This window comes from Epithele typhae (genome assembly GCF_022376455.1).
Source record: "Epithele typhae strain CBS 203.58 chromosome Unknown BXZ73scaffold_3, whole genome shotgun sequence".
NCBI classification, from domain to species: Eukaryota; Fungi; Basidiomycota; class Agaricomycetes; order Polyporales; family Epitheliaceae; genus Epithele; species Epithele typhae.
Window position 1 is genome coordinate 876,619 of NW_025954194.1, and position 18,683 is coordinate 895,301.

At 55.2% G+C, this 18,683-nt stretch overlaps 8 protein-coding genes across 8 annotated transcripts; 3 read left to right on the top strand and 5 right to left on the bottom strand.

Annotated features, from left to right (window-relative positions):
* Positions 1-287: 287 nt before the first annotated feature.
* On the bottom strand, positions 288-1,525 carry BXZ73DRAFT_39334 (putative RAD1 protein; the record flags this gene model as incomplete). The annotated part of the gene is made up of 5 exons (XM_048018354.1): positions 288-414; positions 467-591; positions 644-773; positions 832-1,243; positions 1,300-1,525. The coding sequence occupies 5 exons, from the start codon at positions 1,523-1,525 to the stop codon at positions 288-290; spliced, it is 1,020 nt and encodes a 339-aa protein (XP_047882656.1).
* Positions 1,526-1,792: 267 nt separating this feature from the next.
* On the bottom strand, positions 1,793-2,458 carry BXZ73DRAFT_87226 (ribosomal protein L4; the record flags this gene model as incomplete). Its single annotated transcript, XM_048024479.1, has 1 exon — positions 1,793-2,458. The coding sequence occupies one exon, from the start codon at positions 2,456-2,458 to the stop codon at positions 1,793-1,795; it is 666 nt and encodes a 221-aa protein (XP_047882657.1).
* A 718-nt stretch (positions 2,459-3,176) lies between these two features.
* Positions 3,177-3,800, top strand: BXZ73DRAFT_39691 (ribosomal protein S9/S16-domain-containing protein; the record flags this gene model as incomplete). The annotated part of the gene is made up of 2 exons (XM_048018433.1): positions 3,177-3,221; positions 3,276-3,800. The coding sequence occupies 2 exons, from the start codon at positions 3,177-3,179 to the stop codon at positions 3,798-3,800; spliced, it is 570 nt and encodes a 189-aa protein (XP_047882658.1).
* Positions 3,801-7,834: 4,034 nt separating this feature from the next.
* Positions 7,835-8,442, bottom strand: BXZ73DRAFT_96792 (uncharacterized protein; the record flags this gene model as incomplete). The annotated part of the gene is made up of 3 exons (XM_048027166.1): positions 7,835-8,001; positions 8,055-8,174; positions 8,232-8,442. 3 exons carry the CDS (start codon positions 8,440-8,442, stop codon positions 7,835-7,837), a joined length of 498 nt encoding a protein of 165 aa, XP_047882659.1.
* Positions 8,443-10,826: 2,384 nt separating this feature from the next.
* On the bottom strand, positions 10,827-13,242 carry BXZ73DRAFT_73853 (uncharacterized protein; the record flags this gene model as incomplete). The annotated part of the gene is made up of 6 exons (XM_048021949.1): positions 10,827-11,037; positions 11,091-11,956; positions 12,007-12,064; positions 12,116-12,262; positions 12,314-13,049; positions 13,101-13,242. The coding sequence occupies 6 exons, from the start codon at positions 13,240-13,242 to the stop codon at positions 10,827-10,829; spliced, it is 2,160 nt and encodes a 719-aa protein (XP_047882660.1).
* A 409-nt stretch (positions 13,243-13,651) lies between these two features.
* BXZ73DRAFT_96794 (uncharacterized protein) lies at positions 13,652-14,613 on the top strand (the record flags this gene model as incomplete). Its single annotated transcript, XM_048027167.1, has 2 exons — positions 13,652-13,735; positions 13,786-14,613. 2 exons carry the CDS (start codon positions 13,652-13,654, stop codon positions 14,611-14,613), a joined length of 912 nt encoding a protein of 303 aa, XP_047882661.1.
* A 278-nt stretch (positions 14,614-14,891) lies between these two features.
* Positions 14,892-15,796, bottom strand: BXZ73DRAFT_87228 (nuclear movement protein nudC; the record flags this gene model as incomplete). The annotated part of the gene is made up of 7 exons (XM_048024480.1): positions 14,892-14,954; positions 15,008-15,049; positions 15,097-15,114; positions 15,168-15,189; positions 15,243-15,387; positions 15,450-15,644; positions 15,703-15,796. The coding sequence occupies 7 exons, from the start codon at positions 15,794-15,796 to the stop codon at positions 14,892-14,894; spliced, it is 579 nt and encodes a 192-aa protein (XP_047882662.1).
* Positions 15,797-16,041: 245 nt separating this feature from the next.
* On the top strand, positions 16,042-18,657 carry BXZ73DRAFT_39706 (PINIT domain-containing protein; the record flags this gene model as incomplete). Its single annotated transcript, XM_048018437.1, has 9 exons — positions 16,042-16,074; positions 16,162-16,376; positions 16,505-16,779; positions 16,830-16,914; positions 16,969-17,257; positions 17,313-17,418; positions 17,470-17,537; positions 17,589-17,749; positions 17,805-18,657. The coding sequence occupies 9 exons, from the start codon at positions 16,042-16,044 to the stop codon at positions 18,655-18,657; spliced, it is 2,085 nt and encodes a 694-aa protein (XP_047882663.1).
* Positions 18,658-18,683: the final 26 nt, after the last annotated feature.

The window sequence follows — 18,683 nt, forward strand, 5'->3', positions numbered from 1 at the left end:
CACCCATCAAAAACCGCCATCGGACGGTCTCCCTGTTAGAATAATCGAGCACACCGCAGCTTCTCCTGCATTCTATACGAGAATCACTCAACTGATCCTCGTCCCTTCAACTGGGTTGGAACCGTAGCCGTAGACTTGTATCCTGTAAACCATGTATTACTAGCTCGAGCCGTAGAAGCATACAGAGTAAGCATCCGAAGGAGACGTCCTTTAGCAGAACGAGGGTGAAATTACAGAGCGAGACCAAAAGTACTAGGACAGCATGCAACAATAATAAAAAGGCCGCATTATTCTTCCTCTGGGTCACCGATACCGCTTTGCAATATAGCAAATGTCGTCTCAGACTCGGGAAGACAAGGGGAATCAACGATCTTCGCCTGGCGATTAGCTCCCCTGGCCTTCTTGAGCTGCACCCTGCAAAATGTTCGCATGAGTGGTCAGGCTAGTGAAGATAAAGTCGGCGTACCGAGTTGTTGAAGCATGGGCAATGATGTTACCACCTACTGGTTTCTTCTCATTGGCCGCATATGGTCCTGCTGCTCCGTCTGGGTTTGACATGACCTGGTTGCTGATAACTACAGCGATTCCAAACTGCAAGAGATATCAGTGCGCTGTTCCAGTCAATGGTCCCAAGCGTTCTTACTTCATCTGCCAGTCTTTGTAGCGTGCGCAGGAACTTTCCGAGGTGGGCTTGTCTTGCTGAGAGTTCCCCACGACCGCTAAAGTCTGTGCGGTACAACGCGGTCGCAGAATCCACGATGAGGAGGCAGAACCTCGAGTACATCGGGGAGTGAGTGCTATGGAGTGGCGCATGTAGCAAAGCAGGCTCACCTCGACTCAGACATGAACGCGCTTGCTTGTGTGAGCAGCTGATTTTGGTGATCAGCATTGTACGCTCGCGCGTACGCGACGTTGTCCAAGACTTCTTCGCCGTTCAAACCCCATCTCTCTGCGGCGGCCAGCAGACGTTCCGGCCGGAAAGTACCCTCCGTGTCGATGTAGAGGCACTTCCCCTCCCCGCCACCCATGTCTATGGGAAGCTGACACGCCACTGCGAGCGTGTGGCATATCTGCGACTTTCCGGTGCGGAACTCTCCAAAGAACTCCGTGATTGCGCCCGTCTCGATGCCTCCACCGAGCAGAGCGTCCAAGTTCTTGGAGCCAGTAGTGATGTGAACGAGCTCAGATCGACGAGCATGAACTTCCGTTGCGCTCTGAAAGCCGATGGGGATGATCTTGAGGGCTGCGTCCCGTGGAGGTGGGTTGGACGCGCCGCTACAAAGTGAAATTACTACGTACCTTCTGCGAGAATCTTGTCCGCTTTTTGTTCTGAAATGCCCCGTATTGCCATCAGTGTCTTCTTAGGGGTATATGCTACCGCCTCCACCGTATGCAGGCCTGCATCTGTCAACTTCTTGATATCTTGAGCAGTAAGACCGCTCTCCGCGAGCTTTTCAATGAGGAGAGGGCCGGGAATGTGGCCTTCTTCCTCTTGCTCCTGGGAGGGACGGGCCGGGGAGCTCATCGGTTATAAGAGAGGCAAGGTGCTGAAGAGAAGTACAGAGATGATGGTGCGAGACAAGATGAGGGCTTCAGCTAAGTGATCAGCCCGACGCGTCCGACTCCAAGCGCGTGTCTAGTCACATGGACGTGAAGTCACCCATCCGTCCGGGCCCCCCGACCTTCAAACGCCAGCTCGGTTCGTAGTAAGCGACGTTTACTACCCACAATCTGCAGAGAACAGAGGCGTGAAGAATTATAGGGTTTATCGTATACAAATGGACGTGTGCAACTATAAGTGGTACTCCCTCGGAGGTGCGAACCGTGCATGGCCCAAATTCTGTTCGAACCACTCCACTGCCTCCAGGTCAAGCATGAGACGTGAGGCCTTCAGCGTATGGTATACGTCGAGCTCCTTTGCCGTGACGGTAACAAAATCACTCAAGTTACCCGCGGAGAGCTTGAGCATTCGAGGAATCTCCTCCCTGCCTGTGACCAGCACCGTCCTGCCCCATCCAAGCTCCTCGATACGCGTCGCCAGATCCCTGGTCTTGGAGCCTTGCCAGTCTAAGCTTTTGACAACACCTAACGAGTGCTCCTTGACCCGGGCACTAAGGGCGATTCGCATGCCCATTTGGAGCACCTTGCGGTTGAGCTTCGTCGAGAAGTCGCGCGGCTTGGGTCCAAAAGCGACACCTCCGCCGCGCAACATGGGGCTCTGGGCGTCGCCCAAACGTGCTCGTCCAGTACCCTTTTGAGGTCGGATCTTGGCTCCGGAACCGCGAACCTCTCCACGCGTTTTGGTGCTTGCACTACCCTGCCGCTGGCCGTCGAGATAGTGTATGACGCACAAATGAAGAATGTCCCGCCGGATTGGATGGTTGAATACAGTCGGATCGAGTTCCACGAGCTCAGTCGAAGGGTCCATACCGTCTTCTGGAGGGATGAGGGACGACATCTCAAGGTAGAGAGGGTCGCGGGAGCCTAGAAATTATATTGAGAGGAAGCATGACAAAGTGGCCTTGGATACACTCACTTTTCTGGAGAGTCACAATCTGATTGGCACCAAGCCCATGTGCAGAGGCCGAAGCGGGGAGAGGGCCTGAACCGGCGTGACGAGCGATATCCCTGACCAAAGGGTGGCTGGCGGAAGCCTCGAGTGTAGATAAGCCCCGGAAAGCATAGTGAGAGGGCTTGAAACACATGAGACCAAGTATACTCAGATGAAAAGCACCATACCTGTCCCAGCGCACGCCTACAAGCAGCCAGCATGACTGTCGCTGAAGTGGAAAGGCAGGCGTCTAAGCGCGACCGTGAGCCGGGAGTGACGCCATCAACGTGACGGCTCTTCAAGTGGAAAGAGCGTTACGCGTGACTCTGGAACGCCCCAGCGCGCATGCCTAGAGGGTCATCGAGCAAGTCGTCCAACATACGTCAAGCATCGTAGGGGTGAGTGGTGATTTTGTGTTGCTCTACCGCTTCCAGAGGGCTTCGTGAGTCCTGGGATGTGGATTGAAGCGTCGCGGGATGGGGAAAGGAGCGTTTTGGCGTTGGATGGGACTAGGATCTTGTGGATGACAGTCTCGCGCACGATATGCCTTCAAGCATTCTCAACTCATCTGCCTGACACCTAGCTTCATCAACAACTCGCAAGACCCCCCCTCACTTTCACCAAAATGGCTCCTACGACGCAGGCCGTTCAGACTTTCGGCAAAAAGAAGGTGCGTCTTACTCAACACGTTCCCTGTGCATCAACCTCATCATGCTGCTTTCAGACCGCTACCGCTGTTGCTCACGCGAAGGAGGGTCGTGGCCTCATCCACATTAACGGCTCTCCCGTCTCCCTCCTTAAGCCTGAGTTCCTCCGCTTCAAGGTCTACGAGGCCATCCTTGTCGCTGGGGAGGAGGCGTTTTCCGCGATCGACATCCGTCTGCGCGTGAAGGGCGGTGGACACACTTCGCAAGTCTACGCTATCCGTCAGGCGATCGCCAAGGCGGTTGTCGCATACTACGCCAAGTACTTTGATGCTGCCAGCGCTCTCGAGCTGAAGAAGAAGCTCGTTGCGTACGACAGGACTCTTTTGATAGCGGACCCCAGGAGAGCAGAGCCAAAGAAGTTTGGTGGTCATGGTGCCCGTGCCCGGAGGCAGAAGTCGTGCGTCTTTTGTCACACTTTTTGCGTGTCGTTATCCATTCCTCATTGCTCTGCACAGCTACCGGTGAACGTTATCGCTGCGTCGTCAGTATCGTTGCATCGAGCACTGTCATGTTTTGTAAATCTTCCATATGCTATGTTATGACAACATGCAAAATGTCAGCGTCCACGGCGCTCATGTATAATTCGGGGGCTTCCTAACAGCCCACCATCATGGCAAAAATCGTGTAGTTGTGTCGGGTGTGATTTGACATCCCCGTGTATCTTATATGGGGGAAACTACGTGTACCTGCCCGAGGCTTGTTTATGACATCTGAGATCTGAGATCCTCTGAACACACCGACGTAATATGACTTGCCAAAACTTGGTGCCGAGCGCAACATTCGCACTGTAGGTCTATCGACCTCCTGAGTCCTCTTTCGTTGACAGTGCTCTCGCCGATATGAGGCCTGCTGAGGCTAATGTAAAGAGCTGTGCGTTGACTCTGTCGTATTTTCGAGTCTTCACCAGAGCTTGCCACTGTTTGGTGGCAGCCACTCACAACGAGGGGGAGAGTTCGATGGTGGTACAATTAGAGGGAACAGATATCGAAGGAAAGAAATACCACACGTACTAGAGAATGGTCACAGTACTCAGCCAATTATATCAGCTGTCTGAGGCCGGCAGAGTCAAAACAGAGTACATGAGTCCAACGTAGATGGATAAGATAGGATGGTACACGTGCATACAAAGCACGGCCGACCCGAACCCCAAGCTAAGTTCGTGCCGTACGCGCCAAGCACGCGCGTGAAGCGAAGCCTTCAGATATTGCGTTGCGTCTGATTCTGATCCGACTCGCAATTTTCGTTGACGTTCGGCATTCCAAACAGCTGCTACGAAAACGCAAGCGTCAGCGCTTCAGCGCTCGGCTAGAACTACTTAGCACAACTAGAATGGATCTCACGGCCTTAATTTGTTTCACGCTCAGCTTCCGCAGGCGTATGCCCAAGCCCTCGCCGAGGGCGGCCCCGGCGAGTCCAAGCTTGGTGCGTTCGGAAGTTATGAAGAAAGTTGGCATCAGGACGTCTAGTATGGTGGACGCCACGGACGTTTGTCAATATCCACTAGTCAATACTTTTGCGCTTCCTCGTTCCGACAGGTGATATGTTTCAAGTATGCTATGGTCCAGCGTGCATTACATTGTGTGCTGATCTTGCCGCGTGGTGTTGATTACATGCGGGCGAGAGGAGTGAATACTTTCCATGAGCGCTTATCGCGAGCACACAACTACTCTGTGCTGTATTTAAACATCACATCATGGCTTGTTCAAGTGATGGGCCTGGTCGGGTGTGCGGATATGTGATGCAAACGGCGTGGGGTCTGTCTGTAAGCCCTTCTCTTAAATGATTTGCTTGACTCGGCGCTTCGGTCGTGTCGAGTTCCACCCCCGCCACTGCATGCGGGATAGCACCTCTCTCTGTAACCTCCATCATCCACCCAGCAATTCGCGTGCTTCGTGAAAGTACTGTCGGATGCCAGCTGCAACATGAAAAGTCCCTCTCACGTCAATTCCAATTCGTCCTCTTCGAAGGTTTTCAAAGACTCTAACCATCGACCTTTGAAAGTCTTTCTCCAAGCCGATGAAATTGAAGGGCGTCCCTCACTCCTGCGAAAACTCAAGGCGAGTACGTCTTACAAGGAACCAAACAAATTGCCTAAATTCTCAATCATAGCATGGCGGCGCCGAGACCTGTACCGACGTTGCACAAGCCAGCGTGATCCTTGTTGACCCCGAGTCCATAGGCGGGCAAGAGCTCATTCAAAGCTGGGCCACTGATCCGTCTAAGCAGATACTCGATTACGACTGGATATCAAGCTGTGCGAAGAAGGGGCGAGCATTACTAGCGAACGAGGACTGGGGAGGATTTTCCGCAGCCATTGGCCAGGAGGCGACTGCATCGTTTTCACGGTGAGTCTAGAATATATGAAGCAGCGCATTATACCTATCTTTTGTGTCATCCCCGCAGTCCCCCGCCGTCGACGCAGAATCCTCCGCCCGCTCACAACCCGTTTCTTGTCCCTGTGCCGCCCCACACTCTCCCGCACATGCCACCCGTAACCTCCTTCCAGCACATGCAAACTCCTGGTGCTGTCCCGGCGGGCTCCAGTGCTTCAATGAACTTCGATCCATACATTCAGCGCGTACAGATGATGATGGCCATGACGGGTGTCCCCACTGTCCAGCAAGTTCCGCAGGCATTTCCTCAACAGCTGCAAGTTGGCCACTTCCCACCAAATATAATGTGGCCCCAACAAATGCAAAGCCCTCATTTTCAACCGCACTCTGGACCGCACCCTTCAGTCGTCCCTCCGCCTACGAATCGGCGTGGTGGTGGTTCCCATTCGAAGGCATCCAGGAGACGAGGTTGGTGATGCACTTTGATATGCCTAGACAGTAAAATTTTAACCTTCCTGTCAGGCTCTTTCACGGACGAAGATGAATTGCCCGTTCAAAAGCAAAGGTCTCCAGTTGCGGGCTCGAGCAAGTTGTCTGAGAAGAGAGACCCAAACGATCAAAGTCAGCTGAAGCACTCTCGCTTGGGAAACTTAGATGACACAGACAAAGTACCGTCCTCCTCGCAGTCACCTCATAACTCCTCTCGTCGCCCGATCTTCGCCCACAAAAACGGCTCTCCGTACCTTTTTTGGGTGCACGTATCTCTGAGAGGCCGGGACAAGGTTGCGAGTGCGATTAAGGTCAATTGAGTGTTTACTTGCTAAGTGCTTTACTCAACGTTGCTCTTTCACAGCGGCACGGGGGAAAGCTGGTCCCAGATATGGAACAAGCGGACTACGCCATCCTTGGCCCCGTCTCCACTCCACAATTCGCTGTATGGCTGCAGCAGGCAAAACGGCTCCAAAAGCCCGCTCTTCATCATGACTGGGTGCTTGAGAGTGACCAACGAAATTCCAAGCAGCCCTGGGAGAATTACACCCATGATGAACCCAGTGTGTTCAAGAGGTCGGGCGGTCTCTCCGCATCTAGCAGGCGACCAAGCTCCAAAGCCAAGGCCGGGTCGCCCCCTCCATCTCCCACACCCCAGGAATCGGATGAGAGCGAGAACGAAGAGGCAAATACACCGAAGAACGACGACGTGCCGCTAAAGAAGCCAAAGAAGAAGACAGCCACAAGCAAGCCAAACACCAAGCCTGCCGTGAGCAAGCCGAGCACCAAACCTATCGCAGGCAATCCAGCTGGAGTGAAGAAATCCGGTACTAAGGCCATCGCCAAGACACCAGCAATCAAGAATGGCCGCAAAGAGACACCAGTCAAGCAGCGCACAGTCACCCCGACAGCTTCCACGAAAGCAGGACAGGGATCTCCACCACCCCCAACTCGCATTATTCAGCACTCGACCGGAAAAAATCTGTACACCAAAGAAGATCACGAATACGTCGAACGATACGTTCCCATTTTGCTTTCGCGCGACCACGATATGCCGGTATCCGAGATGGCTGAAAAGTTGCAGCAGAAGGTGAGGTTGCACTCCGTCAGCGCCTTTATATACTAATGAAAATGGAAGTAGATGCCCCATCATACAACGGCTTCTTGGGGCACCCACCTGGGACAATCGCTGTGGAGGGAGAAGATTGCGGAGTGGAGGAAGCACGCAGGAATAGCAAGCAGGAAGGCAACTGCAGACAAGGCAGCCGCGGGAAAGAACCTTTTCGATGTCATGGCCAAATTTTTCGCGGATGGCAGAGCGGACAACATCCCTGATGACATGGTCTGGAACCTTATTGCGCAGGAGGTGAGTATTGAATGCATCTTCTCAGTGCTATTGTATGGCTCAAACCAGTCGCAGCACCCTCAGCTGGACGCTGCCGGTTGGCAGAAGCTGTGGGAGACCAATGCGCAAGAGATCAATGCTGCTGTTGAGCGGCTACATCCTACCACGTCTGGTGCATGAGGGTTAACGTCCACCACACAATTAGCCGAGAGGGCAGGAGTCTGACCATTGCATCCACTTGGTCACGGATCGCTGGAGGCTGTCCTCTGGTTATGTTATGTGTCCAATGTACATACGAAGAGACGTTGCATGTGTTTATGTGGTAGCCTCACACGACTACATCCCAGAGTGAAAATGGACAGAGCAAGCGACGGATGTGCATTGCGACTCTACATTAGGTGGCTAGTTTCTACTCGGAGGGGATCGGCGATGGGGGTGGCTGCTTGAAGAACCGCTTTCGTCTCTCCTCTTTCGATAACGCTTGCTCTGAAGAGGCGTTTTGGCCAACATAGTCAACAGTCCCTATCGCCGTACCGAGGACAGCGCAAGACGCGAGGGCGACAGGTAGTGAACGCGCTATTGGCAATTGCATGAGCAACTGCGCGAAGGGAAAAGATGGAACAACGCACCTCGAAGGCCAGCCAGGAATCCTGCAGCACATGCTCCGGCAGCACCGTTCAGAGGGTCATCCACCTCACGTGCGTTGGCGACGAACGACTCCGTCGTGGCGTATGTTGCACCCATTGCAGCTTGAGAACATAGAGTTCAATCGCTCGTAAACGCGATGAGAACAATGCAGGACATACCGAAAAACGCGATAGTCCCTCCTGTCCGTGTCAGGAAGCCCGCGGCACCGCTGGAATGCTTCCCGAGGGCATTCTGGACGGCGCTGACCAGAGCACCGACGCCAGCACCTTGGACGCCGGCAGCGAAACCGTAGGAAACGGCAGGTTTGGGTTCGAAGGAGAGGAGTTTCGGCGGAGTGCCAGATGACGAAGAGTCAGGAGCGTCGGCCATGGCAGAACGCGGCCGGGCGAAGTCGTGTACGGGATGAGAGACGTCGGACGCGGTTGTGCCCTCGGGCGCCAGTTCAGGCGAAGCGCCACCTTCCGCCAATCGCCCACGCCGGCTTTCCCATCCGCCATTCTCCCTCTCTCCCCAATACTACACCTTCTCTCCCCAGTATTCTTTCCCTAATACAACCTCTGCCCCTCTTCTCTCCCGCCTTCCGCGTCGCGCCCCATGGATGCTCCCAACCTCCCGTGGTTTAGAGACCCCAGGCAAGATCACCCCTTCCGCCCATTTACCTTGCTCTCAGTCCGTCGTCCGACCTTGAGGTACCCTCGCGACTACTGAGATCTGCGGTAGTCCACAGATAAGCGGGCATTCCATTGCCTCGCGCCGTTCCCGTGGACGACGCAGTCTATTGACGAACTCTGGGAAGGTCCAACATCTGACCCGAATCTCCTTGAAGGATGGAAAAAGGTGGCAGGAACGTGGATGGGGTCCGTCATTGTAGGTGGGACGGGCAGTATATATGTGTATCCCAAGCTCGCCACTGAAGAGCCATACCACCTGCAACTGGATGAGGTGAGTAAATGATGGAGCACTGTGTTCTCTGACGCTGTGTTTTTTGATTCACATATACATCTTCCAGTCAGATGCCCAAGTCCTCCACGTTGCCTGGGCCCTTAACTCTTCAGCGCCGATACAGCCATTAATTATTTTCGCAGTTGGGAGCGTCATCATGCTCCTTGATGTGACTTCGCTAGCCATCGTTGGGCAACTACGAGGCCATGGTGGTGTGAGTGGTATTATATGTCACAACGGCCTCGCTTACCCCAAGAAGCCCATCACGTCTATAGCTGTACATCCGACCCAACCGAACATTTTTTGTACCACCTCAAAAGACTTCACAACACGAATTTATGATGTTTCTCTTACCCCTGTCAACGGCCCGAATAATAGCCACTGGCCTCCAAGCACGAATCCCAGTCTCGCAGGTCCGGCACACGGGCTGGATATGCACGAACCTGAAGGCGTGGGATTAGGTCGATGTGTTGCAGTCATGGTTGGTGGTCGCTCTGGGGGCCACAGGGCTGCCGTTTCATGCTCTGTACGTGATTCCTGTTAATTGTGGCGCATCGCTCATGCTGTTATAACAGGCATTTCATCCATCCCTGCCTTTGATTGCTACTGGCGGTGTGAGCACGGATAAATCCCGAACCCGCCGACTTTCAGTTGTGACACTTTGTGTCGTATAGGTTGATCGAGCCATAAAAATATGGTTCATACCTCCTTCCGCCTTCCAACCTACGACCCCACCGACGCTTGCAAGAGAAGATAAACCCTTATTCAGTACAGATCTTCTGCATAAAGCTTGTGTCTTCTCAGTAGAGTGGTACGCCCCCTATTGATATGCTCACGCTTTGTTCCCTTAAAATCTGGTTCAGGGTCATGGATGATATCCTCATTTCATGTAGTGCGCCTTCATTGATGCGACGCGAGGACGCTCAAGGGAAGACTTATCTGGAATCGGAAGAGGGAACAGGTCATTCGGGATTGCCTTCTTATTCGCGTCCGCAGTACTCATTCCACGAAATTCCAGTGGTTCTTTGGCATTGGCTCAGCCTTTGCCGCTTCTTCCCGCCGGGAGTGATACACCAGATGGTCATGCGAGGAGCAGCGAGTGTACGTAAGACCATCTATACCCCTCTGTGACCGCATCCGCTCACACGCGCCATACCACAGGATTGGCGAAACAGTGGTTGGTATGCGTGATCCGTTTCTGTACTGTGCGCTCACGCGTCCTGTAGAATCCTTCAAGATATTGGGGGCGTACCATTTGCCTGAAAGAACGAGACATGTGGATATCTTCAAAACGTTCACGCATGACCCTATGCTCTCCATCCCATTTGGAAAATCAGTCAAGATTTTCAATATTAACATGCTCAAAGCCAGAAACCCGCCAAGCTTTCCTTTGGACGATATCGTTCTACCCATGCAGATGGTCACTTTGGACGACACGGCAGCGGAACTTCATGCCCACCCGCTGGACAAAACAGGAAGTTCACAGCAGGCAGAGCCCGGAAGTCAGCATGCGAAGTCGAAGGGACGCCAGGCAACTATGTATCCGGCGCCGGCGCCGTTGGCGATGATTGATGGCAGCGTGGAAGGATGGGAGGTCGTCGCGCCGATCACGGATGGCAGTGCTGCCGAGTCCCCCGACATCAGCGTGTGTGTAATGGGGTTCAATGGACTGGGACTGGTAGCGATTGGAGAGAAAGGCACGCTGTATGTATGGCGATTGAACCAGTGACGTTATTTCACGCTGTCCGAGAGGTGTGCACACGGACGCGCGGTGTGCAGTATTATACAATTGTAGCTATGCGTAACAATGATCACGCCAACTTCCTGCGTTTCCCCACTCCGGGTGCGTCCAGTGTCACGCTCTTGCGCTTGACGCTTTCCACCAAGCTTTGTAGGCTCGATCTGGAGGTCCCCCCGTCGGCATGCGCGGTCTGGGTCGACTGTCGACCGTTTTTAGACTTGTTTTGCTGCCTGCGTGAGCGTTCTTCGAGAAGTACGGCCATACTCTTCGTCTTCTTGAATCTGCATGGCAGTTAAGAGAAGGAGCATACAGAATGTAAGATGCGGATGCTCACCGAGGATTGCTGGGATCAATAGCGAAAGTGTGGTCCTCAAGGACCGCTTTAAAACGTTCATCCTTGACGTCGATGGAGAAATCCTCCTGCACCTCGTTCTCCCCCTCGTCAATCCCGCGCTTGCCCTTCTTGCCCTTTTTCTTGCCCTTCTTCTCGGCGCGGAGAACAGCCTTCATGTCGAAGTGCTTGATCTCGCGATTGGGGTTGTCGGATGCGGCAAGCAAGGCAAGTTCTTCCGCAGTACTCTCGACGCGAGCTCGTTGGTCTCCGTTCTTGTCCTCTCCGCCGGGCCGCTTGCCCTTTCTGTCGGTGCTCTTGCCCTTCTCCTCTTGCGACACCCCGGCTTCCACACTCCCATCCTCACTGTCTGCACCGAAGAAATCGTCCTCCAAACCCTCAGCCTTTTTCAAGGTCTTTGGCTCGGTCTTGGATGACCCCGCGCGCCCACGCATCTCCTCCTTCCGCTTTTTCTTCTTTTCTCGCATCTCTCGTTGGTACTTCTCAAGTGTGGTCTCGTCCCCGTCCTTGCTAGTGCTGAGCCCGGGCGTAAATGTGATCTCCATGTCGATGTCGTCCGCGCCTGTGTCATCTTCGCCCTTAGCCCAGCCCTCGGGGAGCGTTTCGTCGCCTTCCCCGAGCAGCAAGGCGCGCAGTCGATCGCGCCCGGCGTCCTTGGTCTTGTTGTTCTTAGCCTTGCCCTTGACAGCGGCGGGAGTGTTGTCCGAATCGGAGTCCGACGAGGAGGCGATATATGCGCGGAAGTCGTTCTCCTCGATCTCCTTCTTGGTGAAGGTGCGACGAGTGACTTGGGCGCGCTCTGGTTCGTCCTCGTCCCAGGTGAGCTTCACCTTGGAATGGCGCAGAGCCTGTGCGAGTACGTGTCACTCCAGGTACTAGGTGGCCAGGCGATACTTACATCAGTCGTGAACTCCAATGGCTTATAAGGCGCGTTGACATCCTCCGTAGCCTCGTCCCTATGCAACGTGTCAGGCAGTCGCGGTCAAGCTAAGTTGAAACAAACTCACCGAGGGCTATCTTTAAAAGTCATACCGTCCGGTACGAAGCTTAGGTCGAACACATTGGCGGAGCGCTCGAGCTCTGTGCCCTCCAACTCATCAAAGATGTGCGATGCAGCTTCAACGGAATCACATTCGATGATAGCGTAGAAGTATCTACAACGTCCTACATGAGGGTTCGTCTCATGCCGACAGGGAGCAACATACCGCAGACGCTCCAGCTGATAGTTTCGCAATGCATCCTCGTCATAATCCTCTTCGTCTCCGAACTCGTAGACAGTGCGTTCGTTGACCTCCTCCGGCTTCAGGTCGCGCTTTTTCTTGAAAACCTCGGGTGGCGGACCCTCTTTCTCCTCTCTCGCCATCCGCTGCTTCCCGAACTCGCTTGTGTAGACACGTACGCTCAGGACTCTCCCGCGGACAGCAGAAGTGGAGCCGCGCTTGGATGAGCCTTTCGACCCCGAGGTGGCAGCCGCGCCAGTAGGCGAAACCAGGGAGGAGCAAATTTTGTAGAGGTGGATAGCACGCACATGGTCCCAGTCGAGATTAACAGCCGCGATCCTACGAGTGTGCTGAATGCCACCTGAGCCTTGAGCATCCTCCGGATTGGCTTTGGCGTACTCGGCGGCCTGTGCGTCCAAGTCGGCGAGCGTATCTTCGTCGAGATCAACTTCCGCGGAATCACCAGGAACCGGAATAGGTTGTGTGATGTCGCGCCCTAGAGTGACCACTCCGCCGGAGTCGCTGTCATCATCGGATTCGGCGCGCTGGGCGGGCTCGCCTTCCTCGTCCGAAGACTCGAGCAGAATATCTCCGCGAGCATAGTCTGGAGCAGAGGGAAGATCGAGCCTCGCCTCGTCGTCGTCCTCGAGACGGTAGAACCTGCGGAGATTGTCCTGTTCGTGGGTCGGTGGAAGAGCACGGCCATACTTGTCGACAGGCGCTGATCATGTTGTGGGTGAGGAGAGGAGGACCAGTGCAAAGGGCGGCGTACCTTTGCTGATGCTGCGTTTGCCCTTGCGGTCGGGGTTGAGGATGGCTTTGAAGCGGTCGTCGACGACGACCCTGTGCTTGTCCTTCTTGACGCGACGGAAGCGGGGGTCAGTCTTCAGACGGGCAAATCGGGGGTCGGACATGGCGACGAGGAGAAAGACGGGCCGAGCGAGTGAGCGGAAATTGGTGCGTGACAGGGACGCGTGACAGACGCCCGCCCGAAATACGTGCCCGCCAAGAGTTGCCAGGAGACGGCGGGGATGATCCTGATCTGGGCTCTGGCAGCCAATGCCTGCCTTGCCTGTGCTCCCACACAGCGGACACAGCGCCAATGCCGCGCCTCCCTCGCGTCTTATACGCCTGCCCTCCGCCCCCGTCCCCATTCCCCCTTCTCGTCCTCTCTGGTACGCTCCCTCGCCGTTCCGCTGCCCCCCGACGCTGACCCCGCCTAGATTCCTTTTCGCGCAAGGCCGCAGGACGCTTTTCATCGGTTGACCCGATCCTCGACGACACACACATCCGCTCTACGTTCTTTATTTCCTTTAGGTCGCCATGTTCCCCAAGCTCTTCAGCATCGCTCTCATCGCCGTCTTCGTCGGTCAGTCCGTCGCGGCCCCCATGCCCATGCCCCTCCGCGTAGGTGTTCATCCTCCCTTTCTACTCATCTCGCTAAGCGCCCCCTTTAGCGTGCCATCGCTCAGCGCGAACCTCTTGAGACCATCCCCGCCTACAGGCGTACTGTGCCGCTCGACCAGCCAGCCATGTCGGGCCCCAACGGCGAGGTCGTTCCTTTCGTCAATCCCGATGCCGGCAAGACCAAGCGCTCTGTCCCCCTCGACCAACCCGCCATGTCTGGCCCCAACGGCGAAGTCGTTCCGTTTGTCAACCCGGACGCTGGAAAGGCCAAGCGTAGCGTCCCTCTCGACCAGCCCGCGATGTCGGGTCCCAATGGCGAGGTTGTCCCCTTCGTCAACCCGGACGCTGGAAAGACCAAGCGTAGCGTCCCTCTCGACCAGCCCGCCATGTCCGGCCCTAACGGTGAAGTCGTCCCCTTCGTCAACCCGGACGCTGGCAAGACCAAGCGCTCTGTCCCCCTCGACCAGCCCGCGATGTCTGGCCCCAACGGGGAGGTCCTCCCTTTTGTCAACCCCGACGCCGGAAAGACCAAGCGTAGCGTCCCTCTCGACCAGCCTGCGATGTCGGGTCCCAATGGCGAGGTTGTCCCCTTCGTCAACCCTGACGCCGGCAAGACCAAGCGCAGCGTGCCTGTTGACCAGCCTGCGATGTCGGGTCCCAATGGCGAGGTTGTCCCCTTCGTCAACCCGGACGCTGGAAAGACCAAGCGTAGCGTCCCTCTCGACCAGCCCGCCATGTCTGGACCTAACGGCGAGGTTGTCCCCTTCGTCAACCCTGACGCCGGCAAGACCAAGCGCAGCGTGCCTGTTGACCAGCCTGCGATGTCTGGTCCGAACGGGGAGGTTCTCCCTTTTGTCAACCCTGACGCCGAGCAGTAAGGTATGTGGCAGCTTTTAGCCCCGCTGATAATCCTTTCTCACATTGGGATCCACGAAGGACGTATTGTTCCACTCTGGACTGTGCTAGTGTTGTCCTGGACATTGATTTGCGTACATACCCTGTAACTCATAGCCACCTTCGCTTGCGAAGGCTTCACGCGCACTTTGGAATCATGATTGGTTTTGAGAACGGGACACTCAATTCAACGTGCAGACATGATATTACACTGTTCAAGGCTTCACAAGACTTGGAATGAACGACTTTGATCACAGATCGTCTACGAGATCTTGGCTTGAGAGAAGTCAAGCTCTGGATGAGCAGCTTGGAACTTTTTCAACGCCTAGTTAAAGATCCGTGAGCGAAATGATACTGGGTGATCCGATAAGAGCTGACCTCCGTCTTCTTCAATTCATCCGAGGTAGGCTTTCCCATTTGCTATGTCACGGTAAGACAGTACCCAGAAGGAACGGCAGAAGTCTTACCTTTTGCTGATTATCAAACTGGACACTGAATGAGCATTGGTCCAAATGCAAGTCATAGAACGGAGGCTCACCATCATCTTCTCCACCATTGCTCTAAACGGGTTGGTGATAAGTCACAGAGCTCCCATTGTACCCCATCGACTTGCCTCGTCTCTCCATCCAGATCGCTCAGCTTGCTGCTCTCAGGTTGAATCTTGGTCGTGTCCAGCTTCGGGTGATGGGTCAAAACGTTCTCCCACCACTGCTGTTGGTTAAACTTCTCGAGATGAACGAGAACACTCTCCTGATCCTCTGTAGGCATTGCACAGACATATAAGTACTAAAATGCGACGGTAATCTAAAGATCTACGCACCAAGTGTCCAAGTGCTATCGTCCACCTTGATCTCTTTGCAGAGCTCGCCCGCCATGATGGGGTCCTTTCCCTTCAGGCCTACGCTCAGCTTCTTCTTCTGGATCACGACAGTCAAGTCGCGCCCCCGAGTGCCCTTAGGAACAGGGATAGTGACGTCGACATCTCCAAGTTGTTGTGTCCAGCGGTAGGGTAGCGCTGTCCGGCAAAGCGTGGTCGGTACGAAGTCTGTAGGACGCCGATCAGAATGCCGCACCAGCCTGCTCGGCCGCTTCGCGTGCGCGATCGGCTTTATCGCGTGCCTCGCGCTGCTCAGGCGTAAGCTTGTCGTAATCGTCTGTGGCGGACATGCTCGCAGGGGGAAGAGGGACTGGGGGAGAGCGCGATGCGTAGGAGGGATGCCAGGACGAGACTGTCTGAGAGCTTGAAGAGTTCCTATGAGGATGCGCGTTACGCGGAACGTCATGCCACGTGACGCAAGCCTCATACCTGCTTTCCCACGCGCTTGCTCGCTGAGCCTGTTCTCTGTCCGTCGCCCTCGCGCGTGTCGCTCTCCTGACTGCCGCTCTCTGCATCTTGTGCATCCCCATTATACATGGCCGGTCAGGATGTGTGGGCAGAATTTGAGGTGAGTGCTGACTGTTTTCACGGTTCCTTTTTGTCAGTGGTCGGGGCCGGAGGCGGGCGGAGGCTGACCCCGCGACCATCCCATCAGACGCTCCGACACAACTTGAGGTCCAACAAGGTCGAGCAGCTCAAACAAATACTCACCGGTTTCAACGAGGAGTGCCAGACGAACTTCACCAAGACCGGCAAAAAACAGGACCTCATCGACAAGATTACCCGCGAGCTCAACGACTGGAGGCAGAACGATAACGTGGATCGTTGGACCAAAGGAGAGGCCATTATGACACGGGTCCGCCAGACTGGGTGAGTACTCACGCCTCTCGTCGCCACAGAGTTCTTTGTATCGCGGTCGTGCGAGCCACCTACGCCCGACCCCCATTATGTTCCCGAGCCACATTTTAGGACGGCTGCTAACACATCATATCCTTCAGCTACTACACCTCCCACACCAACGGCTCATCGTCGTTCACGCACACATTCCCCGCCGCGACCCCTTCCCCCTCTGTTCCCTACCAGAGCGGAGCCTCTCAGGCAGGTTCATCACGTTATGATCCCTGGACCCGCCGTGTCCCGCCTGCAGCACCTGTAGCGTCTTCATCTTCCACATCTGCCCCACCGCCATTGCCGCCAATGCCGTCTATCCGGTTCAAATACTCGCCTTTCTTCAAAGTCGAGCGGCTAGTGTCTGGTGTAGCCGAATGTCCGGGTACGTTTTGGTTTCAATATATTCATCAGGGTCGTCCTCAATATCTCCAGAGTCCGCAAGCTCCATGGATCGACGTTCTCAAAACGTGACGTTTGTGATGACAAACGAAGTCTTATCCAAGGTTACCTCTACAAAGTATGTTTACCAGTCTTGTTTGTTGCGATCGATGCTTGCTCACGGTCCGTCAAGCCCCAAATACCAGCTGCGGCTCTACTGCACTTCTTCGGCGTATCATACGCCTCCTACTGCCAACCTCCCCGGCGCATTTCGCTCCGCTGCGCCATGTCCCATTGAGTTTCCCCCGACGTGCGAGGTTCGCGTTAATGGGAACCAACTGAACGTGAGCCTCAAGGGACTGAAGAAGAAACCGGGCACAGCGCCTCCGCCGGACATTGGGAAGCATGTGCGCCAGACCGCCAACGCGTCCAACAGGATCGAGATAATATACGTGAACAGCCAGCAGCCCACGCCCCCCAAGGTACGCCACCATTTGCGCCTGCATTCCGGACCGACTACCTGACTGCGTCGAGCAGAAGTACTATCTGGTAGTTGGGCTGGTGGAAGTCACTTCGACGGAACAGCTTATCGATCGATTGCGCAAAGGCAAATACAAGCAAGCCGCCGAGGTGCTCGCCGACAGTACGTCTTCATGGTCATTGCTCTTCTAGCGTGGCTCATTCCCGTAATCAGTGAATAAAGCCAATGGTGACGACGACGACATCGTTGCTGGGCATCAGAAGATGTCTTTGAAGTGTCCAGTGAGTAGCAACTCTGGAAGTCATGGTGCGAGCATCACTAACACGCGGCAGCTGAGTTATGGACGCATCACAACGCCATGTCGATCCTCTGCTTGCGTGCACCCACAGTGCTTCGATGCCTTGTCTTGGTTTTCGATGATGGAACAGACGACGACTTGGCTGTGTCCCGTCTGTGAGAAAGTGTTGAACGTTGAAGAACTCCTCATCGATGGGTTCGTAACGACGCCATCGAATTACTTTCAGGCGTTGACAATTACTCGCCGACAGGTATTTCGACAGCATTCTCAAAGCCACACCAGAGGACGTCGACGATGTTATCGTCGAGCCTGATGGAGAGTGGCATACAGAAGACAACAAATTCGGATCTGCGCGGTGGAAAGCAATTCACTCAGTGGAGAAGCCAGTCAAGCCAGCGAGCCCTGTCAAGCCTCCCCCGTCCCCGAGCAAGCCAGTCGCGATGAATGGCGCTAACGGGTTTGACAAGCCTCGGCCCAGCAATGCGGAGATCGTGATCCTGGATTCTGACGATGAAGACGAGGATGAAGGACGGGTGAAGCGTGAGCTGTCACCCTCCACGGACGTTGCGGTGCCTCAAGGAAGGCAGTCGAACGTACCCAGCTCTCAGCCGGCACGCGCTCAGGCCGTGGACATCATCGACCTCACCCTTGATTCGGATGAGGAGGAGCAGCCTCCTCCCCCACCTCGACGTCCGCTTCCCCCTCCACCCCCGCCTCCGTCCAAAAAGAGGAAGGAGGCTGACGATCTCCCATCGCCAACAGAGCAGATCTGGAAGAAATCACGGCCTGACCACGCTTCACTAAACGCGCAGGTCCCCGGCTCCACACCGCGAATGGGAGACGACGCATATAGACGGCTCCCTCCCCCCGTCCCGTCTTCATCGCAGCCGCGTTATTCCTCGTCTCAGCAGACTACCTCCTATCGCGGGTCTGGATCACAGTCGTATAGCAGCTCTTCCGGGGCCCTCCCGCCCCCTCCATCTTCGCTCCCCGCGCGTCCGACCCACGAGGACTATCGCAACAATACGTTGCCGCCGCTTTCTTCCTACCCATCACGACGTGGAAGCGGTGCGGGGGCATCTTCACCACGCAATTGGCGGTGACGTGATTTGCTGGCTGGCCGGGTGGC